This window comes from Periophthalmus magnuspinnatus, chromosome 23, assembly GCF_009829125.3.
Source record: "Periophthalmus magnuspinnatus isolate fPerMag1 chromosome 23, fPerMag1.2.pri, whole genome shotgun sequence".
Taxonomy (NCBI): Eukaryota; Metazoa; Chordata; class Actinopteri; order Gobiiformes; family Gobiidae; genus Periophthalmus; species Periophthalmus magnuspinnatus.
The window spans coordinates 8,693,471-8,720,596 of record NC_047148.1 but is presented as its reverse complement, the minus strand read 5'-3'; the positions used below and the strand labels follow the sequence as shown (position 1 = coordinate 8,720,596).

Here is a 27,126-nt window from a genome sequence, read left to right as displayed (position 1 = left end):
CAGTGTCTCTGTGTTTTAGCTGTTAAAAGTCATACGGTGTTACTGTTATTATCTATGAGCTTAAATTGAGTCTGTCCCTTGAGTCTGTCCCTCCATGTCCTAGCATGCTCTTTGAAGTGGTCTCTCTAGTTTGGTGTTTCTATAAAGGGCCTCACCGATGCACAGCTCTCGTAGAGGGGAGTTGTATGGGAACCCGAATTTGGTCCTAAAGGTGGCCAGGATCTTCTCTTTGACCTGGTCCACTGTGTCACAGGAGAGAACAGCCACCTCCAGAGCCTCTGACATCTCGCCATCACTGCTCACCTCAAACAGAACCTCCAGCTTCTGCACAAAACACAACAAACAACATATTGGTTACATATGTTGTAAAAATGATGCACTGTAAATTGTGGTCTACAAGATGTTAGTACCAGTACTTCCATAATGTAGTATTCATCTAGTATTCAAAACATCCAAAACATAAAGTCACTGATTCAAGTTAGGGCTTGGTGAAAAACAATAACAATTATATTTTTTCTTTTTCATGTTGATCAATCCCAACTTTCTCTGCCTCAAGTGGAGGAGTTCCGGTATCTCGGAGTCTTGTTCACGAGTGAGGGAAGGATGGAGCGTGAGATTGACAGGCGGATTGGTACAGCATCCGCAGTGATGGTCTGTTGTGGTAAAGAAGGAGCTCTCGATTTACCGGTCAGTCTACGTTCCTACCCTCACCTGTGGTCATGAGCTCTGGGTAATGACCGAAAGGACAAGATCGCGGATACAAGCGGCTGAAATGGGTTTCCTCTGCTGGGTGACTCTCACTCCCTTAGAGATAGCCAGCTGAGGTGGCTCGGGCATCTGTTTAGGATACCTCCTGGACGCCTGCCTGGGGAGGTGTTCTGGGCATGTCCCACTGGGAGGAGGCCCCGGGGAAGACCCAGGACACGCTGGAGGGACTATATCTCTCAGCTGGCCTGGGAACGCCTTGGGGTCCCACGTGAGGACGTGTCTGGGGTGAGGGAAGTCTGGGAGTCCCTGCTCAGACTGCTGCTGGATAAGCGGAAGAAAATGGATGGATGGAAATTTAAAAATGCCTTTCAGTTTGAATTTCCATAATATAAACAATAAAGAGAAAAGGAAAAAAAAAAAAAACACAGAGAATTGGCTCAGGGCCTCTCTGGACAAATGTTATTTTTTTTATATTGGTATCACTGAATGAAATGAGTATATCTAAAAATAAAAAAAAGGGGCCAGGATTCCCTTAGAAATGATAAACAAAATCCTAGTGGGACTTTACGGATAAAAGAATGGTTATATGAAACTTAACTATATCAAACTTAATTCTAACTGCTTTCAACATTTTTTTTTCTGCTTTGACAAAACGATTAATTTCCCCTCACATCGAAACTAGAGGTAGTTGTTGTGGCTGTTTGTAGACGGCTCCATTAGCTGCGTGTGTCATTTTGATGTATCACTGGTGTATTATTGGTGTGTATAATGTGACTGTGGTGATGCTCAGTGGGTTTTCAAAGCGCTTCACTTCCATTCCTCTCTGAGTGATCTGTCTCTCTTTGAGCAGCTGTGGCTTAAGTCTACTCTCACTAATGGACTGCAATGGGACAGAGGAACGAGAGATTAGATAAGAGGCAAAGGAGCAGAGGAGCGGGATGGAGCAGAGAGTAAAAGTGGAGGGACTTATACAGAAAGAGTAGTTCAATATGTTTTATCAAAATAATATCACATCAGTGTAATCAGATCTGCAGTTGTAGTTTTAGTCATAATATAGGGTGCAAGTAGGTCTGTCACAACAATCACTATATCAACTTATCATTCAATATATGAGAGCTGGAACAAGATATTTTGAGACTCAATATTTATCGTGTGTACAGTTTCATAAAAGTGGAGAGATTTCTGCCATTTTATGTAATAAGGTGAGGTAGAGAGGGTAGAATAAGTAACTTCTATGTCTAATTAAGAGTTCATTCAGCCATTTTTTTGTTGCAGCTCATACTGTACATTTAATAATTAGGTTACTGGGATTGTCTTGCTTTGTGTCAGTGGCATAAATTGGTTTCAATAATATCATTTATCACAGTATTTCTCTGTAGCAATATATATCATGCTTCAAAATTTGTTATTGAGAAAAGCCTAGGTGCAAGATTGATCACAATTAAACCAAAATTGCTGTTTAAATTATCATGTTTTGCGAACCACAAAGATTGCAGTTATTTTGTAACATATTTAATTAAAAGTCCAAGCCATAGAGCCATAGAGCCATAGAGCTCTGTCTGCTTCAGTTCGGGCTGTTGCACATTTAAGTTCCTCTTTTCTTTGCACCCGAGAATACTCTGTCTGCTGAAATGTGCAAGAGAATGTTAGAAACTTAGAATTTCTGATAACCAGCACACGCCATGTGACACCAAGCTGCAATTTTGTCAACTTCACTTCTCCTTTATCTTAACAGTACTCAGTGCACAGATCATAGTCATATCTGTCAGAGATACACCCCACCCCTCACAACAAAACAGGAATATGCAATTGTGGTTTTAACTTCCACCACTGCAAGAATTCAGTATATCAGTATATCAGTGCAATATCTCAGGATTTTCAATTCAAAGTAAAATTAATGAAATATATTTCATCGTTAAAATACAACCTAATGTATCCAATTATTGGAGAACTGTCCTGGTATTGTATTTTTATGGTTTGGTGTTTTGTAAAAACAACTTTCATTGTTTTCTGTATCACAACAGAGATGTATGGCACACTTCCTGTCACTGAGTACCACTTTAACACACTTCTCTCCAACTACTACTGTTGTACTGGGTCCTTACAAATATCTTCCAATTAATTTATCTGAGACTTAACTACTATTTTTGCCAAATAGCAAATTTAGATTTTTTTGTACAAATGAACATAGCATATTTATATTCATTAGTCAATTTTAGTTCTATTTTGCTTTAAAGGTACAATATGTAACATTGCTGGTGTAGGGTCCAAATCTCTTCATGGAGATGTTATTGGTTTTCTTTGAATTATATCATTAAAATGATCTATCTTCATGGACAGAAACATGTGACCCTGAAAGTCCACGTTACAGTCCAGATTAGAAGTGACCGCAGAGCAAGTTGCCTATTTTGCTAATTATTATTGAGCCATAAAACACATATAACTCACCCAAAGCAGTATAAATTTTAATGCTACACTGTGGAACATGCCAGGCAAAACACAACATGCAAGCAGCAGCAAGTTACACAGTGTTCAATTAATTAACTAATGAATAATTCAATGTAAAGCAACTCTGAGCGCCATAGAAGCATAATCCCACAGTACACTACAAGAGAAAAAGGAACACCGTTTAAAGTTATTTGTGGTGTTTCTGTTACAGTATAATTACTGGCCTGCTTCGTGAAATTCAAAATTAAATGAGAAGTGGCATTAGCTTTTCTGTTGTCTTAGCTTTTCAACTATTTTTGCTGCCAACCACACTGTCACCTTTCAGCCAATCATCTCTCAACAAGGCAATTGTATTCAAATAAATACTAGAGATAAACCGATACATGGGGTTCCCAATATATTGGGCTGATATTTGAACTCTTTAGCGTATCAGCTGTTGGCCTTAAATCTCCAGCAGGGGCTGATACTTGCTTTGGCCTAACCAGCTGGCTAAACATAGATTAAGACCACTTTGCAATAGAACAGGGTTGTGGAGTTTTTGTTAAAAATATATCTGTAGAGCTTATCGGCCATCGATTTCTCTGGATTCTAAACAATCAGTATCCTCACGGGCCATGAAAAAAAACTGACATTTACGATAACAACAATTTGACAGGAGGAGCAGTGTGGTTTTCCTCCCGGTCGTGGAACACTGGACCAGCTCTATACTCTCCATCGGGTCCTTGAGGGTTCATGGGAGTTTGCCCAACCAGTCCACATGTGTTTTGTGGATCTGGAGAAGGCATTCGACCGTGTCCCTCGTGGTGTCCTTTGGGGGGTGCTCTGGGAGTATGGGGTCCAGGGCTCTTTGCTAAGGGCTGTCCGGTCCCTGTATGACCGGAGCAGGAGCTGTGTTCGCATTGCCGGCAGTAAGTCAGACCTGTTCCTGGTGCATGTTGGACTCCGCCAGGGCTGCCCTTTGTCACCGGTTCTGTTCATTATATTTATGGACAGAATTTCTAGGCGCAGCCAGGGGCCGGAGGGGGTCTGGTTTGGGAACCACAGGATTTCATCTCTGCTGTTTGCGGATGATGTTGTCCTGATGGCTTCTTCGAGCCAGGACCTGCAGCAGGCACTGGGGCGGTTTGCAGCCGAGTGTGAAGTGGCTGGGATGAGAATCAGCTCCTCTAAATCCGAGGCCATGGTTCTCGACCGGAAAAAGGTGGTTTGCTCTCTCCGAGTGGGTGGTGAGTCTCTGCCCCAAGTGGAGGAGTTCTAGTATCTCGGGGTCTTGTTCACGAGTGAGGGAAGGATGGAGCGTGAGATTGACAGGCAGATCAGTGCAGCGTCTGCAGTGATGCGGTCGCTGTATCGGTCCGTTGTGGTAAAGAAGGAGCTCTCGATTTACCGGTCAATCTACGTTCCTACCCTCACCTATGGTCATGAGCTCTGGGTAATGACCGAAAGGACAAGATCGCGGATACAAGCGGCTGAAATGGGTTTCCTCCGCAGAGTGGCCGGGCGCACCCTTAGGGATAGGGTGAGGAGCTCGGTCACACAGGAGGAGCTCGGAGTAGAGCCGCTGCTCCTACACGTTGAGAGGAGCCAGTTGAGGTGGCTCAGGCATCTGCTCAGGATGCCTCCTGGACGCCTCCCTAGGGAGGTGTTCTGGGCATGTCCCACCGGGAGGAGGCCCCGGGGAAGACCCAGGACACGCTGGAGGGACTATGTCTCTCGGCTGGCCTGGGAACGCCTTGGGGTCCCACGTGAGGACGTGTCTGAGGTGAGGGAAGTCTGGGAGTCCCTGCTCAGACTGCTGCTGGATAAGCGGAAGAAAATGGATGGATGGAAATTTAAAAATGCCTTTCAGTTTGAATTTCCATAATATAAACAATAAAGAGAAAAGGAAAAAAAGCTGGAGGAACTATGTCTCTCGGCTGGCCTGGAAATGCCTTGGGATCCCACCGGAGGAGCTGGAGGACGTGTCTGGGGTGAGGGAAGTTTGGGAGTCCCTGCTTAGACTGCTGCCCCCGTGACCCGGCCCCGGATAAGCGGAAGAAAATGGATGGATGGACAATTTGACAATGCAGACTACGGTGTACTGCTTTAAATGGAGCAACAGAATAAACTTAATTACAGTAAAGGTGACTGAAAGACTTCAACCTTCATAACATTTTAAGCAAAATATCAAGACTACAACCAAATTAAAAGTTACCCTAATAATAATTATATATTTTGATAGACCTAATCTTCATTCAATATTGGGTGTGTTACCAGCGGCTGGAAGTCCTGGGCTTGCCACAGGAGCCAGTCTTCACTCAGAGTGTAGAGAGCCTTCTCAGTCACACAGTCCACCGGGCCTTTGGAGATCTGCTGAGACAGAGCACTGACCAGGAGAAATAACTGCTGCCCCACACCCTCCTGTGCACAGAAGGTATGGGAATAAGGTCAGGGTTGAAGAGGGATTGGGGGAAAACACATATTTTTAAAGATTGAACAGCTGCTTTATTTGCTGAACCACCGCTGATGAATATATAGGCAATAATACAATGCATTTGAGGGAAGGTTAACTCAACATAAAAAAAAAAACAAAAACTTAATTCCTTTAATATACTGTCATGACGCCCGTTGGTTCCTGTCCTCCTGTGCTCTCTACCCCTCCCCGACCTGTCTGCCCGGAGCTGGGCGGAGTTCGAGACTTCTCCCGCACGCACCTGGAGCGCATCAGCGTAATCACCGCCACCTGCTGCTGAGTACTTGAGGGCTCGGCAGACTACACTCGGCGCCAGACCGTCCGTGTGTAAACGTGAATGCTCCAGCTCAGTTTTGTATCCTGGTACCTGCTTGTATGTACTCATTTGGATTTTGTTACCCTCCAGATCCCTGTCCTCGCTCATCCCTGCTCCTGCCTCTGCGCTCCGGCTCCAGTAAAGTCCCCCCTCCGTCTCGCTACCTGTCTCCTCCTGGTCTCCGGCTTGCTGCTCGCCTTCGGTCTCGGACTCCGCTCTCTGGACTACGCCGGACCAGCCTGCCCCGGTCTCGCCCTGCTCTTGCCTGCACCCCGGTCCTGGTTTCCTCGTCCCCGACCTGCACTCCGCCCGCCTGGTCTGCCTCCCGCTCCGTGATTCTCCGTGTGAACTTATATGAACTAATTAAGACTGAATTTCACTGCCTTTGTAAATAAACACTGTAACCTTGCCCCGAGTCTGCACCTCTTGGTCCTTCCCGCGCCCGTTACGACATATACTAACATGTAAATTGAAAGCCATTGGTTGAGGCAAAATACAGATCTCTAGTCACTTAACAATTTCATGATGTCCAAATCGTACATGGAAAGTCTTTCAGAATGCTATCACATTACAGTCAGCATGCATTTTGCTAATGAGACTGCTAATGAAACTACAAGAACTGAAAAAGCGACTTAGATGAGCAGCAAAACATCTTCACTCATAAAAAAATGTTTTGCCCAGTTAACAGATTTGAATTTTTCTTTTACCATGGAACATACCTGGGGACTGAGAGACTACATAGAGACTGCATAGAGAGAAAGTTGAACTTGCCAGTGTCTTTATCATTTAGACAGACCCAGCAATAGATATTATAGTAACACATAAACTATATGCACTGTGGCTGGGTTATGGGTTAATTTTACCATATGTCTGTGAAACTGACCCTGAGGAAGCCATAGAGACAGATGGACATCCAATTGGTGAGCAGTTTCTCTACTGTGGACTCGGTGCGTCTCAGGAGGAGTTTGGGCTGAGTATTAGAGCTCTGCTGCATCAGGTCCTTCAGTAAAACCTCCATCACCTCCGTTAGATAACTCAGGTCACTGTGCAGTGCTACAGTGAGGAGTGACGCCAGCACGCACCTGAAAATGACATAATTATTAACCCATTGCGCACTTGTCATTAGCGCTTTTATGCAAAATCAACTTTTTAGAGATTTCTACCATAACATTTAACATTGTTCCCTAACCAAAACATGCCAGAAGATGTTTTAGATGTCATCTCTCTTAAATGCACGCTGATTGTGTTGTGACAACGCTCTGAAAGTGTAGTGAGTACGTTGTTTTCAGCAAAGAGATCATAAGAAATATACCAACTATTTGGTATTTGCTGCTGTTTTGTTCGTGTACAAAACATTAAAACACACCTTAACTGTAATGTATCAGTAAACTGTTAAAGGTTAATGGTGCAAAATATGTCTGAGATACTGGTAAACTGGTATACTGTGGTGATAATAATAATAATAATAATGAATAACTGTTATCATTATTATTTACCTGTAAAGGGAACTCGCAGGCTTGATGAGTATACACAGAGAGACAGTGACTGCGACTGATGAAGCTACTACCCCAGACACTAACACTATAATGGATTCAATAGGATATATAACAAATATTCTTTTACTTGTCTTTGATGGAGAAGTTTTTCTGTTCCTCCAATGTGTGAACCATAGACGTGAGGAAGAACTGATCCCGAATCAGTTTAGACAGACTCTGACAGCACCCATCAAGTTGGACTATCACCCCGTCCTGAAAATGTGGACAAAGCATGAATTTAATGAAACAATATAATAGTTAAAGTTGAGAAAAGCCTATGTTGCCTTGAATGACTTTAATTCTGAATATCCATTTTCATCTAGATTTAAAAAAAAAATAAAAGTATAAACTAAGCTATGTGGACACAATACAGTATAATATGAACGATACCACTAAATAAATCTATTCAATTTTTAGCATTTATAGATGTCTAACCTGACCGATATCGTTAACACAGGCCTTCATCAGGGCTTCACTCTAAAAGGGGAAAACATATTATTATTTGAAAGTACAGAAGTTATAGTTATTTTGGGAGATGACACAAACTGACTCTACCTCGGGAAAAAATATCCTGGAGGCAAAATGTTTATAGTCGAGGAAGGGAATAGTGCCAACATTTTCCAAAAGATCTGCATTTTCTGTCTGTAAGTCAATGAAACCTAAAAAGAGAGGAGACAGCAATGTTTACTTTACAGGTGAAAGCAAGTAAGGTGGGATCATTGTTTATTATAAGATTCATTAGTATTTTAGTAAAACTTTTCATAATGCAACAAATCTATATATAGAACATTACAAATAGATGATCTTATCTCTATTATTTGTTGCAGTATGCATGTGACAAAATACAGCTTAGCCTAAAAAGATTAAAGGGGCACAATGTCTGCTACTTGCTTGTCTTTGTGGAAATGTTATTGCTTTGTCTGGAAAGTTCCATAGAATTGCATTAAACATCAATCTCCATGGAGACAAGTATGGGGTGTTATCAGGTCAAAATGTTTTTTTTTTCAAGTTATGTTTTAGCACTGAAAACACCTGACTGAAACAATGCACGACAGATTAGATTAAAGATGACATATTGTGCTTGTGTCACGCTGTGAAACATTTCCATGGAAAACAGCGGCATATTGCATCTTTAAACCTATAAATGGTTCAAACTCTATAATCCCTCACCTTGTCTGATATCATTCCTGATGTCCATCTCCAGGTTTTCCATCAAACTGTTCATGCGATTGGTCAGCTGGTTCTGCTTCTTCTTATACACGATTAGCAGAACTTTCAAAATGACAAATACAGTATTAGTACACCCATTTAAAAGTCCGATGTAATATTTCAATTAATAAATAGTATGGTCACCTATAAATATGCAGGGTATCAGCAGTAGCACCAGCAAAATCAGCAACAGATTTGATGACTTAGGCTTCAGCATGACTGTCATATCCCCAACTTGTATCTGAAAGAAACGTTACACAATTTTAAATGTGTAATATATTTAGGACCTGTACTATACTAGCAAAACAATGCATCAAACAGAAAATGGATTACTGCAAGGTCACACTAGTACAAAACAAAATACGCCATGTGTTTTACATGAAAGATCATCATAACCTGGTTTAAAGCTCAAAATAGGTTGAACATCGTACACTGCAACTTATAGAAATACACTACAATATACTTAAAGAAATACAAATTTAATCCAAGAGTAAAAGTGTTTAAAGGTTCTATATTGCACAAACTTTAGCCATGTTATAATGCTGTTAGCTCCTCAAAAATGGCTGTGTTTTGTTTCATTCACACATGTTTGAGGAATCCTTCATTATTGTCTATCTCCAAAGCTCAAAATGCTCTGTTTCACCTGGCGATGTCATGAAGCTGTAGTTTTCAAAAGAAAAGCTATCTTTTACATTTAGTTCCGTAGAAGGACTGATATTATCAAAATTATTCTAGTGAAGGTGCAAACACAGGGAAAGCGCTTCCTGTATCACCACATGACACCAGAAGGCGGAACAGAGAGTTTTCTGTTTGAGAGAAGAGCACAGTGTAAATATGCAAGATTTGAGATTTAAAAATGTGTGAAACATAAACAAAACTCCAGGTATGTTTTTGATGAGGCAATAACATTATGACTATTAGAAAATAGTGTAATATGGGCTCTTTAAAGCTTTCATTTGCCAAAGAAAATAAGAACACGCTACTACTTAATGATCTAATTAATCCTTTTATTTATTCTTTTAATCTTGACTTATGTTAAGGGAGACATGGCTAGATAAAAACATAGGTATTCTAGTGGAATCAACTCCACCCAACTTCAAATTTGAATCTGAAACACGAGCAAAAAAAAAGGGTGGAAGTTTGTGTGTGCTATTTTAGAGATCATTTAGTTACCTACAGATTGTCATTTGAGGTGTTTTCATCATTTGAGTATGTTTCCTTTAAAATGTAGCTAAAACAATCACCCTCCATGCTCTACATAGTCATATACAAACCAGCACTGTCCGAGTTTTATTGATGATTTTACTGAGATACTTTCAGTCGTATGCACAGACTTTGATGGTTTAGTCTTTACAGGTGATTTTAATGTACATGTGGATAATGTGTTTGACAGAAATAGTAAAGAACTTAGTTCTGTCCTCGAAACCTTTGGTCTGACTCAGTATGTCAGCGAGCCCACCCACAACAGAAGACACACTCTGATCCTGCTCATTCCAAAACTAGTAAATATTTCAAATGTCAGTGTGGTCGATGTTGCGCTGTCTGATCATTTCTGTGTCTTCTTTGACCTATTATTCCCAAACCAGCGGCTGGCCCTGCAGTTGTTCAATAAGACACATAAATGATAACACAGGTGCACTGTTCATGGAAATGATACACTTTGAAAATGCCTCATGTTCTAATGTTGATGATTTGTTCAACTCTGGAACTTGGAGTGTTTTGAATGTTCTGGACACCATTGCCCCGATGAAGGTTAATTGGTTAAAGATAAGAAGAAAGCACCATGGAGGAATGATGACTCTGTCAAGAGCAGGGCACAGAAAAGGGAGTGCCGGAGGGCTGAGTGGGAATGGCGCAAGTCAAAGCTCCAGGTTCATTATGAGATTTACAGAGGAAAGATGCACAAGTACAACCACAGTTTATGTAAGGGAGAGGTAATTTTTTAAGTTACAGTAACAAATCTTCCAGCTCTGCTGTCATTAGAACTAATTTCCACATCTAAGTGCAATGAGTTTGCAGTGTTCTTTAATGAGAAGGTTCAGGGCATCAACAATGCCATCAATTCCACAACACAAATAACAACCTTGCAGCCACATAGACACTTAGAGCTGAATCATTTTGCACCTGTGACTGTCAAAATTGTCCAAGAGATCATCACCAATCTCACTTTATTTACATGCTGCCTCGATGTGTTACTAACTAGATATCTAAAGTCTGTGTTCAACAGTTTATCATCACTCCCTTGCATAGGTAACATGTCACTTCAATCTGGAACCTTCCCAAGAGCTTTGAAAACTATGGTTATCACGCCTCTCCTAAAGAAGAGCGGTCTTGATGCCACAACACTGAAAAAATACCAACCCATCTCAAATCTGCCGTTTTTTGTCAAAATCCTTGAAAAAAGTTGTTAACCAACAGCTTATTAACTTTCTCCAAATCAACAGCTCCAGTCAGGTTGTAGACCCCACCACAGCACTGAGACTGCTCTTATCAAGGTGACAAATGACATCTGCCTGAACACTGATGCAGGCGAAGTCTCAGTCTTGATCTGAGTGCTGCTTTTAAGATTGTTGATCATGGTATCCTTTTACAGAGACTAGAGGACTGGGTGGGAATCTCTGGTACTGCACTAAACTGGTTCAAGTCCTATATAGAAGACATCAAACATCTATGTCTCACTGGCAGCAGGTGAATAGGGGCAAGTTCACTCTGCCACTGCATCCAACAGATCAGTGAGTGGATGCAAAACAACTTTCTCCAGCTAAACTCAGACAAGACTGAAGTCATAATCTTTGGCCCACAGAAACAAAGAGAAAGTGTCAGCAGTCACCTCCAGTCTCTCTCTCTAAAACCTTCAAGTCATGCTAGAAATCTGGGGGTAATGGACTCAAACTTGAATTTTAACAGCCACATTAACCCAATAACATCTGCACCTTTTAACCATCTAAAAAAATATTGCAAAAAATAAAGGTATACTGTCAAAACCAGACTTAGACATACTTCTATGCATTTGTCTCTAGCAAGTTACACTAATGTAATGGCATGCCCACTGGCCTCTTCAAACAAGCATTACGAGAGCTGCAGTACATCAAGAACGCTGCTGCTTGGATCCTGAATAGAACGAGAAAGTACGAGCACATGTGCTTGTCCTCTGCTCAGGTCTCTGCATTGGCTTCCCGTGGTTCAGAGAATAGACTTTAAAGCAGCTCTGCTTGTGTACAAGTCCCTCCATGACCTAGCACCAAAGTGCATCTCTGAAATATTAGTGCCATATGAACCATATCGGGGATCAGCCTCATGCTGGTGCCCAGAGTCAGGACTAAACATGGCGAATCAGTATCTATTGTGATTTTTTTCTTTGTGTATGAATTGTGCAATAGAAATAAACTTGCCTTGCCTTACTTAAGCCACCTGTCACTCTCCCCTCCCCATAACTACACATACCACAGTTTGAGAACCGTGTGTATAGATTTACCATCAGCTGTTCAAAGTTGGCGCTGGCCCTGTTCTTGATCTCACAGGTGTAGGAGTCAGTGTCATTGTTGGATTTGTTGGCTTTCATGAGGCAGGAGTAGTTCTGTCCTTTTACTACAGCCCACATGGACAGCTCCTCCAGTAGTATACCCAGTTTATCTGCCTTTTTCTACACAGGAAACATAAATATATTAAGGGTAAGGACAATAGGACAATAGAGAAAGGACATTAGTTAGATCTGTGCAGTAAATGTAAGTTCTCTATCTTGTCCATCATCTAGCATTCATACCTGTACACTTAAAAATCTATAGAGAAATTATAAGAAAGACACTGCCTGGCCAAAAAAAAAAGTTGCAACCAAAATAAAAGGTCACAATCTCTAATATTTCGTTAGACCGCCTTTAGCTTTGATTGCAGCAGGCATTCGCTGTGGCATTGTTTCGATAAGCTTCTGCAATGGCACAAGATTTATTTCCATCCAGTGTTGCATAAATTTTTCACCAAGATGTTGCATTGATGATGTTAGAGTCTGACGCTGCACAACGCCTTCTCCAGCACATCCCAAAGATTCTCAATGGGGTTAAAGTCTGGACTCTGTGGTGGACAATCCATGTGTGAAAAGTATGTCTCATGCTCCTGAATCACTCTTTCACAATTTGAGCCTGATGAATCCTGGTATTGTCATCTTGGAATATACCCGTGCCATCAGGGAAGAAAAAATCCATTGATGGAATAACCTGGTCATTCAGTATATTCAGGTGTCAGCTGACCTCATTCTTTGAGCACAGACTGTTGCTGAACCTAGACCTGACCAACTGCAGCAACCTGTACCTATTTGCTTAGTTAAATCCAGGTGGTGACTTTTTTCTTGTCCAGGCAGTGTATTTGCAGTAAAACTGCAGCTTTGAGAAATTATTTAATGGGTCAATATACCCAGGAATATTCCATAGTATAGTATGAAACCTCGATCTCCATAAAACTAACAGATGATGCTACCAGACCAAGTTACAGGTCAGATGTGTGGAGAGGTGGGCCTATTTGCAGTAAGAATGCATGTTTTCAGGATATTTTGAGTAATTAAAACGCCTGTAATATAAGATACACTGACTTTAATGCCATACTGTGAAACATTTTAGGCCAATAAAATCTCCATGCAGACAAGCATGGGCCACTCAGAAGTTACATAGTGCACTTTTAAATGCTCATGACTTGTCCTTTATCTGTCAATGTTCTTTTAAGGCCTTGTTTCAAAGGAACACACAAAGTTTACATTTTTTACCAAAAGACTGTATTTGTAGCTTTCACTGCCTCCAGTATAGCGCTGTATTCAGGGCATTCCTCACCTCTATAATGATGCTGGTGTGGTCCCATGCCTTAGTGGAGATGAACACAGGGTCTGGCAGATATGTGATGGGTCTGGAGCAGTTCAGGGTTTGATTAGCTACTTTCAGAAGCACAATGCTCGAGAGAGGGCTCCCGGCGGCTGGACAGGTATATGTGACGTTCTGTTTAAAATTAAAAACAAAGAGTTTTGAAAACATCATTTCTAAGACAGATTGACATTAGTTTTACATACAGACCTGAGGTTTTCTGAACCGAACAGCAAGAGTCTTCAGTGGAGAGTGACTGTGGACAACTGCATCAACAAATTCCATATTGGATCCAACCAGAGTGATAGTTCTCCCTCCACTAGGTCAAAAATAATAAAAGGAGAAATATTAGATTACTGAAAAACAAAAATCTGTTAATAGCAAGGATCAGTATATTTAGGAGTGAGTCCACCAGAGAAACAGCTCACTAGATCTTTGTAAAAATTCCTAATGATGTGCAATGCTTTGTACATGTATATAGTAGGAGAGATAATGAATGTTTTGGTTGGGACAACATAAAGAATGGAATAAAATTGCATTAAGAGTGAGACAGTGTGCGGGAGTTTTTCTTTAGTTTTTAGACAACATAAAGAAATAAAAAGGCTCAAATATGCTAGTTGGAAAAATAGTATGTGAAATGTGTTGCAGTGTGAACCACTGAGTGGTGTGTGAATTGCTTTTTCCATCCATCTTCTTCTGCTTATCTGAAAACAGATCGCGGGGGCAGCAGTCTAAGCAGGGACTCCCAGACTTCCCTCACCCCAGACACGTCCTCCATCTCCTTTGGTGGGACCCCAAGGTGTTCCCATGCCAGCCAAGACAGATAGTCCCTCCAGCGTGTCCTGGGTCTTCCCCGGGGCCTCCATCCGGTGGGACATGCCCGGAACACCTCCCCAGGGAGGCGTCCAGGGGGCATCCGAAACAGATGACAAAGCCACCTCAGCTGACTCCTGTCGACGTAGAACAGCAATGACTCTACTCCGAGCTCCTCCCGTGTGACAGAGCTCCTCACCCTATCTCTAAGGGAGCACTCAGCTACCCTGCGGAAGAAACCCATTTCGGCCGCTTGTATCCATGATCTTGTCCTTTCGGTCATTACCCAGAACTCATGACCATAGGTGAGGGTAGGAGCGTAGATTGACCGGTAAATCGAGAGCGTCGCCTTTCGACTCAGCTCCTTCATCACCACAACGGACCGATACAGCGACCACATCAATGCAGACGCTGCATCGATCCGCGTGTCAATCTCACGCTCCATCCTTCCCTCACTCGTGAACAAGACCCCGAGATACTTGAACTCCTCCACTTGAGGCAGAGACTCACCACCCACCTGGAGAGGACAAGCCACCTTTTTCCGGTCGAGAACCATGGCCTCGAATTTGGAGGAGCTGATTCCCATCCCAGCCGCTTCACACTCATCTGCAAACCACCCCAGTACCTGCTGCAGGTCCTGGCTCGATGAAGCCATCAGGACAACATCATCTGCAAACAGCAGAGATGAGATCTTGCTGATGAGATGCTGCGCCTAGAAATTCTGTCCATAAATACAATGAACAGAACCGGTGACAAAGGGCAGCCCTGGGCAGCCCTGGCGGAGCCCAACATTCACCGGGAACAGGTCTGACTTACTGCAGGCAATGCGAACATACAGGGACCGCACAGCCCTTTGCAAAGGGCCACGAACCCCATATTCCCGGAGCCCCCCCCTAAAGGACACCATGGGAGACACGGCCGAATGCCTTCTCCAGATCCACAAAACGCATGTGGACATCGAGGACCGGTACTTGTCAGCTGCCTCAGGAGTCCCACAAGCCAACAAGGCTTGACAGGACTCCTTCTTCAGCCTGACGGCATCTCTTGCTTCCGGTGTCCACCACTGGGTTCAAGGGTTGCCGCCATGACAAGCACCGCAGACCTTACAACCACAGCTATGAGCAGCCGCCTCGACAATAAAGGTGGAGAACATGGCCCACTCGGAGTCCATGTCCCCAACCTCCCCCGGGATTATGGAGAAGCTCTCCTGGAAGTGCGAGTTGAAACCCCCCCTGACAGAGGGCTCCGCCAGATGTTCCCAACAGACCCTTACAATACACTTGGGCCTGCCATGTCTGTCCGGCTTCCTCCTCTGCCAGCGGATCCAACTCACCACCAGGGGGCGATCAGTTGACAGCTCTGCCCCTCTCTTCACCCGAGTGTCCAAGACACGCGGCCGGAGATCAGATGACACGACAACAAAGTCAATCATCGACCTCTGACCGAGGGTGTCCTGGTGCCACGTGCACTGATGGACACCCTTATGCTCGAACATGGTGTTCGTTATGGACAAACTGTGGCTAGCACAGAAGTCTAATAACAGAACACCGCTCGAGTTCAGATCAGGGAGGCCGTTCTTCCCTGTCACGCCCCTCCAAATGTCACTGTCGTTGCCCACGTGGGCGTTGAAGTCCCCCAGTAGAACAACGGAGTGCCTGGTCAGTGAACTTTCTAGTACCCCTCCTAAGGGACTCCAACAAGGCCAGGTACTTTGCACTGCTGTCCGGCCCATAGGCCGACACAACAGTGAGAGACCTGCCCCCGACCCACAGGGTCAGTCAGCACAGGGTGACCCTCTCGTTCACCAGGGTGAACTCCAACATAAGACGGCTGAGCTATGGGGCAATAAGCAAGCTCCAGCCCCTCTCAAGGAGTTGGGTTCCAGAGCTCAAGCTGTGTGTGGAGGTGAGGCCGACTATATCTAGCCAGTAACGCTCAACCTCCCACACAAGCTCAGGCTCCTTCCCCAGCGAAGTGACATTCCATGTTGCCAGAGCCACTCTCCATGTCCAGAGATTCAGTCGTCGAGGAACCCGCCTTCGACCGCTGCCCAGATCTCTTTGCACCTGCCTTTCATGGATCCTCCCACAGCTGGTGGGTCCATGGGAGGACGGCCCCACGTCACTCCTTCAGGCTGAGCCTGGTTTATTTGTATTATGCGTGACATAAACAGAGGTAGAAAAATCCCAATCCTATGTCTAAGAAAATATACATTTTCACATCTCGGACAAGTGCCAAAAATCCTATTTCAAGAAAGAATAATACGTAAATCATAGGATAATAAGTAATTAATAAATAATTAATGAATTATATATAAAAAAGATGAACTTTCCATATTGCAAGCAACAAACATCATTGCAGAAAGTGTTGGACCTTATCTTATGAAACTGAGGGAGAGTAACTGTTTCAGTTCTGTAAAAGGGAAGTTGTCTTGCTATGAAAGATTTAAAATTTGGGAAGTGACACAAACAGTCGACCTTTCACCAAGAGCTGTTTGTCTGTGTTTTAGCAAATACAAACAAAAAAATACTGTGTGTTTATTCGTTTGCATGCATTCTGTGGCCCACTGATATGGCAGAGGGTTTAGTTGCAAAATATGCATTTAAAATTGTTGAATAAGGATTGAAGCATGTGCTCAAAAAAGTTCCACAAAATAATATCTTCTGTTTTCAAACCATGACAGACAGATTTTGACCTTGTTTATTCCTGTGATAACAAACTAATCTGCACATTTTCTGATGATTTTTAATTTCTTTCTCCGAGCAAATCAATAACTTTTTAAATAATAAGATTCAGAGAGAATACAGTGGTCAGATCATTACTACTTTCACAATATTCTGTACGTAATATATATGTTACTGTCCCAAAAGATGTCCTTACCTGAGCCAAGTGTTACTGGGTTTGATGTCTGTGCAGGATGGTAAGGAGCCATAGGTGATTTTGGCGTTTCCATGGCAGCTGTTGTCAGGGAGGACCACGCACACCTGGACCACACCTTTGTTCTCTGTACTCGGGATGTGGAAGGTCAGGCTCTCTCCTGTGTTGTCCCACACTGGGGATCTAAATGGATGCAGGATCAGATAATTATAATAAAAGAGGATAGAATGCTCATGCGGGGACATTGTGGGTGTAGTAAAGTGTTTCTTTTTATTGCGTTTTAATATATGATAATAAATAGCATTTTGAGTTATCTACATTAAATAAAATTAGTGTCTCTAAAGTTAAAAAATGTTTATGGGCAAAATGAAGTGTCATACAATGAGGAGTAAAGGCAGAAATTGATGTTGATTCATTTGTAAATATTTTATATTCATTTTTATTGTGCTGAATAAGAACAGGTTATGTAAAGTTCATTTTCTTTCTGTTGCTTTTCAGTCAAAAATGCTTTATGTCTATAATGACTGGCCAAAGTAATGACTTGAACAATAAATTAAAACAACAAAACAATAAAATATAAAATCTATATCTAAAAACCTAACTACTATTACACTCAACTCTCTTGAACACACTTTTAGTTTTAAAGCTTTTAGTTTTAAGAGCTTTCACTAAAAAATACCCTGATATATTTGCACTAATAGTTTTGTAATGTTATTATTTCCATATTGTATATTTTGCATTAATATTTTCTTTACTTTATAAGTACTACCTTATTTTATGTATCCAAATTGTATATTTTTTTTTCTTTTTTAACTATTCTTGTTTTGTGTTGCACCATATCGCTTTTCTGGCTCTTACTCAAGTGGACTGCAATTTAGATCCGTGTGTATCCGGACACGTGTCACGTGCTTGAGGTTGTGGCCTTTTAGCAGAGCGTGGTTTTTGCCGAAGAAAGACACTACATTTGGAGAGACGGAAGAGATCACCGGCTTCTGCAGAAAGAAACATGGATTTACTTAAAATGGATAAAAGATCAGAGGGGACTTTTAAGGGTTGAAGGCTTACCTCGTAATTCATCTGTGACTCCATCTTTTGGCAAACACTTTTCTGAAAATAATGTTTGAAAGCGCGCTTTACTAAAATACAGTGCTCCATGTGGTCTTTCTGTGCTTTACCCCCCCCCCCCCCCTCACTATATAACTGCACTATATAACTTTTGTGGTGGAGGGTCCTTCGCCTGCTTGTCTCCATGAAGATGTTATTGCTTATGCATTATCTGTAATGTTCCACAGTACGGGGGTAAACTTATTGTTTCTTTTTACCTTTTTTCTATTACACATGTTTTTATTGCTCATATACCTCAAAAAACATCTCACCTCTCCACAGATCTGACTTGTAACTTGGTCTGTTCACATTACCTGCTTTTTTTATGGAGATCCATCCATATTCATCCACTTAATGCAGGGCCAGGTCTTCCCTCTCCACATACGCTTCCTCCAGCTATTCCGGGGGTGCTCCTGAGGCGTTCCCAGGCCAGCCGAGAGACATAGTTCCTCCAGTGTGTCCTGGGTCTTTCCCAATTTCTCCTCCCGGTGGGACACACCTCTCCAGGGAGGCATCCAGGAGGAATCTGGAACAGATTTCCGACCCACCTTAGCTGGCTCCTCTTAACGTGGAGGAGCAGCGGCTCTACTCCGAGCTCCTCCCATGTGACTGAGTTCCTCACCCTATCTCTAAGGTAAGCTCCCAGCCACCCTGTTGAGGAAACTCATTTTGACCACTTGTACCCATGATCTTGTCCTTTCAGTCAATACCCAAAGCTCATGACCATAAGTGAAGGTAGGAACGTAAGTTGACTGGTAAATCAAGAGCTTTGCTATACCTCCGCAAATCGCACCACGAGGGATACAGTCAAATTCCTTCCCCAGATCCACAAAGCACATATGGACTGGTTGGGCAAACTCCCATGAGCCCTCAAGCACCTGATGGAGAGGATAGAGCTGGTCCAATGTTCCGCGAGCAGAATGAAAACCATACTGCTCCTCTTGAATCCAATGTTCGACTATCGGTCGGATTCTTCTCTTCAGTACCCTGGAATACACCGTACCGGGAAGGCTAAGGAGTGTAATTACCCTGTAGTTGGAACACACACACGCTCTGGTCCCATTTCTTAAACAGAGGGGCCAGCATCCCAGTCTGCCAGTCCAGAGGTACTGTCTCCGACCACTACCCAATGTTGCAAAGATGTGTCAGCCAAGACAGCCCCACAACATCCAGAGATTTAAGATACTCGGGATGGATCTCGCCCACGCCCTGAGCTTTGCCACCAAGGAGCTTGCCAACCATGTCAGTGACTTCAGGTTGGGAGATGGATGAGTCTCAGTCTCTGCTTCCTCCTTGCAAGAAGTGATGGTGGGATTAAGGAGATCCTCAAAGTATTCTTTCCACCGGTCACCAACGTCCCCAGTCAAGGTCAGCAGCTCTCCATCTGCACTGTAAACAGTGTTGGTGAAGCAGTGTTTCCCTCTCCTGAGGTGTCGGACAGTTTGCCAGAATTTTTTTGAGGCCGAATGAAAGTCCTCCTCCATGGCTTCCGTAAACCTCTCCCAGCCCCAAGATTTGTCTCCGCGACTGCATGAGTGGGGGCAGGCTTGGCCTGTCAGTACCTGTCCACTGCCTCAGGAGTCATACAAGCCAACAAGCCTCAGTAGGACTTCTTCTTCAGCCTGACAGCATCCCTTACTTCCTTACTTATGAGCAACTGCACTGACAGTATAGGTGGAAAACATGGTCCTATCTGACTCAATGTCCAGCCTCTCCCCAAGATCTGGGAGAAGCTCTCCAAGAGGTGTGAGTTGGCCCCAGTGACAAAAAGCTCCGCTAGACGTTCCCAGGTGTTATGGAGAAAGGTAAGTTTAATGCCATTCTGAGGAGCATTATATTGGGAAAAGTTGTTAAAAAAGCAGTCTCCAAGGAAAAACAGGTAGTGGACTCTCCACTAAAAAGGTTACATAGTGCAACTTTAAGTATAACATTTAGATTTCTCATTTAGTTGATATTTTCTACTGTATTCCTCCACCCTTTGTAACCTATATTTATTTTGTTCAGTATGCTTACATTTGTTGATCCTTCATTTGCCCAGGAACAGCTGTCTGAGCTCCAGCCACAACCAGCTGTTATACACTCTCTGCACCTGAAGAGGGAGCAAATATAATGTTCTTAATATAATAATGTAATACTATTATTTATTACATTGTACTAAGATTTGTTTCCTACTTATTATATATAGTGTTACATACAGAGCTGGAGAAGGGGGTCCTGTGATCTCAGAACAATTCCTGAGGTTGAGTTTTTCTAACCATTCCTCCTTCCACATCCGCATTTTAACAGCCACATCTAGACCTGCAAACAGCAGAAAACCATTTTTATTTAGGCAACCTAGGAGGGTATATGCATTCTTTGCATTCTTACATGTTAAATAATCTTACAAAATACACTGTGTCTTTCTTCCCTCTCTTATCATGTGGTTTTAGCTATTAGCAACAACCTTATGCTGCCCCATCCATCTCTAAAACAACAGCATCAGCATTAACCACCCCAACCTCTCCATCTCATCCTCCTCACCACCACAAATACACAGACCAAGATATTATTTCTTACAATTAAATCTATATGAACCGCCCTTTTACTGCATACCTCCCTTTATAGTTTTTGTAGTTTAAAGGGCCACTATGTAAGTTTTAAGGTAGAGGGTCTGAAAATGTGTTTTTCTCAATAGAGATGCTATTGTGTTTCCTGAAATGTTCCACAAAATGGCATAAAAGTTTGTCATTTCCATGGACATGAACAGGTGTCGACTCCACTTAACCATGTATTTTATTTTTGTTTTGAAATAAAGATGCCAAGAAAAAAAAAATAGAAGATAGATACATTTATAACATAATGAAGACCACTCCAGGAAAACCAGTAACATTTTCATGAGACAAGCAGGTGCCCGAGGCTCCACCAGAAAGTATATAGTAGCTCAGTTGGAGAGTGAGTGTTTGTCCACTAATCTGAATGTTTACGGTTCGACTGTCGCTCTCGACATAAACATCATTGGCTGAGAGGTCAGATCTACAGGTTGGTTGTGTCTTTGGGCAAGACAATTAACCCCCACCACCCCAGTGACTGCGTAGACTGGAGTATGAATATGTGTGTGAATGGGTGAGTGGTTCCTTGATGTAAAGAGCTTTGAGTGCCTTTAAGGTGGGGAAAAAAAGTCAAACCATTTACCATTTACATATGCCTATTAAGCAAGGTTAGTGGAAGATAGACAACTCAATCTTTTTCCTAAGGAGCATACAAACACTAATCTTTAAGCAATGTCTCTTAAATAGAGTTTATAGAACATATGATTGTTTTGTAACATCTCGCCTGGCCCCTCCCTCCTCCTCGCCTGGCCGATTTTTATTGTTTTGTCTGATTTTTCCTGTTGTTTGATTTTCCTGTTTGTTTTTGTGTGTAGGCAGCACGGTGGCTGAGTGGCAACACTCATGCCTCACAGCAGAAGGTTTGGTTTTGATCCCCGGGTCGCCCAGGCCTTTCTGTGTGGAGTTTTTCATGTTTCTCCCCGTGTCTGGATGGGTTTCCTCCGGGTACTCCGGTTTCCCCCATCAACCAAAACATGAACGCCCTTCAAGACAACTGTTGTTGTGATTTTGGGCATTACAAAAATAAAATGAATTGAATTGAATCAACACCCCCAAAATGACCAGAAGAGATAATAGTCAGCAGAAAATCATTGCTCCTAATTTTTCCGTTTTCTTTGATTAACTCCTGGTTAGTTCCTGACAGTACTGACCTTGTGCAGGTAGTTGGATGTTGTGGAGGACACAGATGCATTGTGGGTAGCTTGGAGGAGGGCTGCGTTCACACGGTTGAGAAAACTGACAGGCAAAATTGTGTGGTTTGGTTGGGCCCACAGTCACATGTATTTGCACTATAATTGTGATCTGAAAGTATAATAATTGTTAGTTGACTGTAATAACAAACTATGGTAACAACTGGTTAGAGTGTGTGTCCACTATAAAACATGTGTCTGTGGTTTAGATGGTAAGACCACAATTAGAATTGTTCTATGTCTACCTACATAGAACATATTTTTCATCCAAATGAAATAAATAGTGCATTAAAACTAGACATATTTATTATTATTATTATTATTATTATTATTATTATTAAGCTCTTCCTCTTCTTCATACTTGCCTTAGAACTGCTCTGAGGAAAACCACAGTGAGCAGTCGAAACTGTCAGGTATAAAAATAAACTAAGCCTTGGTCTGAAAAAAGACTCTATTAAAAAGCCTAAGTTTGGCTTCACTTTACCTGAGCAGATGCTTTACTTTCTGCTTTGAATGAAAATATATTTTCTTCTTGAAAATCTTCAGGAATGGAGACCCAGCTTGAGTTTTGACATTCACTCTGAAATGTGCACCTGTATATACAACAAAATTATTGCTCAACTAAAAATCTGATTTTGTTCTGTATTTGTTCATGTGAGTGACTGACCTTTGTCTGGAGATGCACCAAACACACTGTGGATCTTGTGCAGACCAACAGTCACGTAATGTTTTATAAGTTGAACATTTTGACACAGGGATCCGCATAATCTATAGAAAATAAACAAAGTGTATCTAATTATAAGACTTTGAATAAAGAGGAAACCTGCTCTTTAGTTGTACCTGGTTTGTAAATGCAACATAAACGTGCTTGTGCTCTACTTCATCCACATGTAACTTGGGGAAAACCTCTTGGTCATCATTGGCTCTGTACAGGACTTTTGGACATGCGGATTGGTAATGTTTGTCCACAACAAGCTGAAAGTAAAACAACTGAGCAATGAGCATCAAAATGCACAATATATTTCAAACTAAGAGAGACAAACTACATTTTATTCTATGTTGCTCCTCAAATTGCATAACTTTGGCAAATATATATAAACCAAACTTTAATTGAATATTCTCTCCAATAAGGCTCAGGCCTTCTATGCAGACCTAAAGATTGCTGTTCTGAGCCAAATGTGACGCTTCCAACTAATGCAAAGGAAAGGTTACAGCAATTAAAAGGCCAACCAAAAACTACTGGAAACTCATCCACTTCTTGGTCTGTTCATTAGCCCCATGGTGAGCTGTAGGAACTTGGACACTTTGCAAATCACTAAAGCTGCTCCTTTTAGGTGATTTTCTATGGGTAAACTGCAGTTTAGTGGACACACCTTGATGAGCTGTCCATCCGCTGTTCCGATGAAGAAGAGGCTCCAGGCCCCGTGTTTGAGCGCCAGCACAGAGCTCATGTGGCTCTGCTTCAGCAGTGTTTTCTGCGGCCTCACGGTCTTCAGCGAGGTCTTCGAGGTATCGTCAACTTTGAAGTGCGGGTCCTTGTTTTGTTCGACGCTGCGGTCTGGACTGATATCAAACATCAGCAGTTCAGTGTTGGCGCCTGTCCCGTCCACGCTGAACACACCGGCCCACCTGAGTGGTACGGTCCCGGGAATCATGGAGGAGGCCAGGAGCTTCCCACCTGAGCCCGAAGAACCCGTGCTAAGAGTAGCGCCCCGCAGGGACTTGAGAGTATAGACCTTCAGCACGTGCGAAGTGTGTTTAGCCTCGAGCCAAGTCAGGCGCACCACGTTTCCAGGGGAAGATTTCACGTTAGAAAAAAGATAAATGAAGGAATCCACCTGGAAACCGTCCACGAAGCCCACTTGTTCAATGTTGTCCCTGAGATGAAAAATTGCAGAGGGTAAGCTGAAGGAAAAGATGCCACCCTCCTGAGAGTCCTCGGTGTTGAACAGATTGAGGATGCCTTGTTGTATGGTGCACTCACTTTTCCTTGACTTGGGGCTCTGCTCTGTGGCTGCCAGGATGTATGTGTTATTTCTTCCATTCGTGACCTCAGTGACCAGAAAGGCCACGGACTCGGTGTGCTTAGTGACAGGACCCAAGAGAATGGTCTCCGTGTATATGACAGTGGACACGTCCTGCAGCGATAGAACTTCGCAATGACCGCAGTCATTCACAACGCCACACAAGACCAGGGTGTTGTTGGAGGTGAAGGGCAGGAGCACGTTTACCATGAGAGTGCCATTCCCGGCGGTTCCATCTGGGACACGGACAAATTTCGGCTCCGAGCTCAAAACCAGCCCCCTCAGGGACACGCGCCGCACCAGACTGAGGTCTGAGCGGAGCTGGTACAGGTTTTGTTCCGTGGAAACGTAAAGTCCATCACGAGTCACGGCAAAGTGCTGTGTGTGTCCATCCAAACTGAAAGCTTTTCCCGCCGTCCTGTGAGGCACTGTGGACCACAGCGCGCACAGCGCGCACAACAGCAGCATCTTCTCCAGCTTCAGCTCTACATGGCACTGCGCTGTCAGCCAGTGGCGCGCTGCGTAAAAGCGCACGGAACGGCTGTGCGAGAGGCAGGACCGACGTAAGGAGTGGAAGTGAAACCACTGTCTCACAATTGATCAAAAGAGTTTGCCTACGATTAGGAAAAGTCCTGAAATTGACTAGAGAACACAATTTACTGTTCTTAATAAGCTATAAGTGGATATTTAGCTGAACTACTTTGAGTCAAGTAGTCTACATTTATAGGACTAATTAGGTAGGCCTTTAACCTTTTAATTATAGCGAGGCTATTTACATTTTGACAAATATTACAACACTTGTAATACACCTACTCTATAAAACTAAATAAATAAAACTTTAAAATCAGAAGCATGGCAGAAAAACTTCTCCTGTGCTTCTACACACCTCTGACTTTTACCAACAGTGTAAACTGGCCAGTAACCCAGAGTTAAAGTGACATCTAGTGGAGGTAAATCTACTCCGGTTTTACCCAAATGTCTCGCTATGAAGAGGTTGGATATTCATGGACTGATAAATAATGACATTTAGGAGAGTTGCCATAGCGATTAACAATTTAAAACTAAATATTACATATTTTGAATGTGTCAACACACATGTATAAATAGAGAGAGATTTAGTCTTAGTCTTAACATTAGATTTAGTCTTAACAATATAATTCAAAACAGGCCTAAATTATGACCAAAAGCAAAAAACGTGGATTGAATATGCCACAAAACAGGATAAAACTCAAACAAGATATAACTGGGACAAGCCTAAACTATTCATGGAAATCAGCTTCAGTAACATTTTGTGGACTTTTCTCCTTACTAACTATACATTCTAAGTTGTTAAATCCTCATTCATCACTCTGAAACTCATGGATTGCAGAACAGAAACAAGGAAAATACAATAAAATAAAACAAAATAAATTAAAAATGTGCTTTTTAAATTTGTGTCAGCATAACCAGATTTCATTACAATGGTCATGAGTTTTGTTTTGTTCTAAGTACACATTTTGCAGTTTATACAATTGTACTTTTAATCAAACACAATTAGGGCCATACTTTTTGAAGTTTAAACGCTAAACACAGTTTTGTTTTGTTTTTTTCCCCAGACAACAAGATAAACCAGAGACAGAACATGTTGTTTTAAAGATCTCCAGTCTTCATCTCCTTCTGCACCAACCTGTGTCGCATGAGCCCAGCTGCCCCCTACTGTTCCCATTCAGTACTACACCCCAGTACCCCCCAGTACCACAACACACTCACACAGAATAAAATACTACTTTTTGTATTTAACAAACTTTGTGTGTGAACATGATGTGAACTATCAGCTTACTATTGTCCTGCTCCTACACTGATTTATGAGGTAAATTTATATCTCTCGGACACTCGGACTATCAGCACAGGATCTCCACAGGGCTGTGTACTTTCTCCCCTGCTCTTCTCCCTGTACACCAACTGCTGCACCTCCAGCCACGACTCCGTCAAACTGGTTAAGTTTGCGGATGACACCACCCTCATTGGACTCATCTCGGACGGCGATGAGTCTGCCTACAGGAGGGAGGTGGACCGGCTGGTGTCCTGGTGCAGCAGCAACAACCTGGAGCTTAACGCCCAGAAGACAGTGGAGATGATCGTGGACTTCAGGAAAGTCACAGCCCCCCTGCCTCCCCTCACTCTGACGGACTCCCCCATCACCACTGTGGACTCTTTCCGCTTCCTGGGCACCTGCATCACCCAGGGTCTCAAGTGGGAGCCGACCATCAGCTCCCTCATCAAGAAAGCCCAGCACAGGATGTTCTACCTGCGGCAGCTGAGGAAACGCAAGCTACCGGTCCAGATGATGGTGCAGTTTTACACTTCCATCAGTGAGTCCATCCTCACCTCCTCCATCACTGTGTGTTCACTGGGGCCACTGCCAGGGACAGACAGAGACTGCAGCGCATTGTGCCTCTGCTGAGAAGGTGATTGGCTGCAGCCTTCCATCTCTACAGGACCTGTACGTCTCCAGGACTCGGGGGCGAGCAGGCCGTATAGCAGCTGACACTTCTCACCCTGGACATGGACTATTTGAGCCACTTTCCTCTAGCAGGAGGCTACGGTCCATTGGGACCAGAACCTCTCGTCATAAGAACAGTTTCTTCCCCTCTGCTGTTTGTCTCATGAACATTTTATAATGTGATTTTGGATTTAGGGATGTATGTGGTACTTGTTTATACATGACTGTAGTAGATTTAGTTGAGCACAAATGAAGTCTAGGGAGAAAAAAATATTTCTTAATTCTCAATTTTAATGGTGCAAGCTAAGCCTTTGAATGTACATGTTGTAATAGTTTATCAATAAATGCAATTATTATTACAATTTTGTTTGATTAGGGGACATTTGTTTGTAAACTGCAGTGATATTGAGAAGTAGTTTCGGGAAGTTGACGTGTGAATGTTTAAGTTAAAAAAAAAGTTACATAAAAATAGGCTTTATGTATTTTTATGTTTACTTTTGTCGGATCATCCATCATAACTCTAATACAGTATTGTT

At 42.7% G+C, this 27,126-nt stretch overlaps 1 protein-coding gene across 1 annotated transcript in view; it reads right to left on the bottom strand.

Annotated features, from left to right (window-relative positions):
* The window catches only part of plxnc1 (plexin C1), a 31,767-nt gene extending 7,164 nt beyond the window's left edge, over positions 1-24,603 (bottom strand). The window contains exons 1-21 of the mRNA XM_033989310.2: positions 23,458-24,603; positions 22,925-23,059; positions 22,752-22,852; positions 22,569-22,677; positions 22,046-22,196; positions 20,502-20,604; positions 20,320-20,395; positions 18,268-18,309; positions 18,061-18,194; positions 17,206-17,385; positions 13,723-13,831; positions 13,486-13,647; positions 12,144-12,311; positions 8,813-8,909; positions 8,630-8,731; positions 8,015-8,118; positions 7,895-7,936; positions 7,548-7,672; positions 6,808-7,006; positions 5,410-5,556; positions 156-324 (exon numbers count right to left, since the gene is read on the bottom strand). Coding sequence (XP_033845201.2) covers positions 156-324; positions 5,410-5,556; positions 6,808-7,006; positions 7,548-7,672; positions 7,895-7,936; positions 8,015-8,118; positions 8,630-8,731; positions 8,813-8,909; positions 12,144-12,311; positions 13,486-13,647; positions 13,723-13,831; positions 17,206-17,385; positions 18,061-18,194; positions 18,268-18,309; positions 20,320-20,395; positions 20,502-20,604; positions 22,046-22,196; positions 22,569-22,677; positions 22,752-22,852; positions 22,925-23,059; positions 23,458-24,576 — 3,574 coding nt within the window. The 5' untranslated portion in view covers positions 24,577-24,603. The remainder of the gene's footprint in view (positions 1-155; positions 325-5,409; positions 5,557-6,807; positions 7,007-7,547; positions 7,673-7,894; positions 7,937-8,014; positions 8,119-8,629; positions 8,732-8,812; positions 8,910-12,143; positions 12,312-13,485; positions 13,648-13,722; positions 13,832-17,205; positions 17,386-18,060; positions 18,195-18,267; positions 18,310-20,319; positions 20,396-20,501; positions 20,605-22,045; positions 22,197-22,568; positions 22,678-22,751; positions 22,853-22,924; positions 23,060-23,457) is intronic.
* Between the last annotated feature and the right edge of the window lie 2,523 nt (positions 24,604-27,126).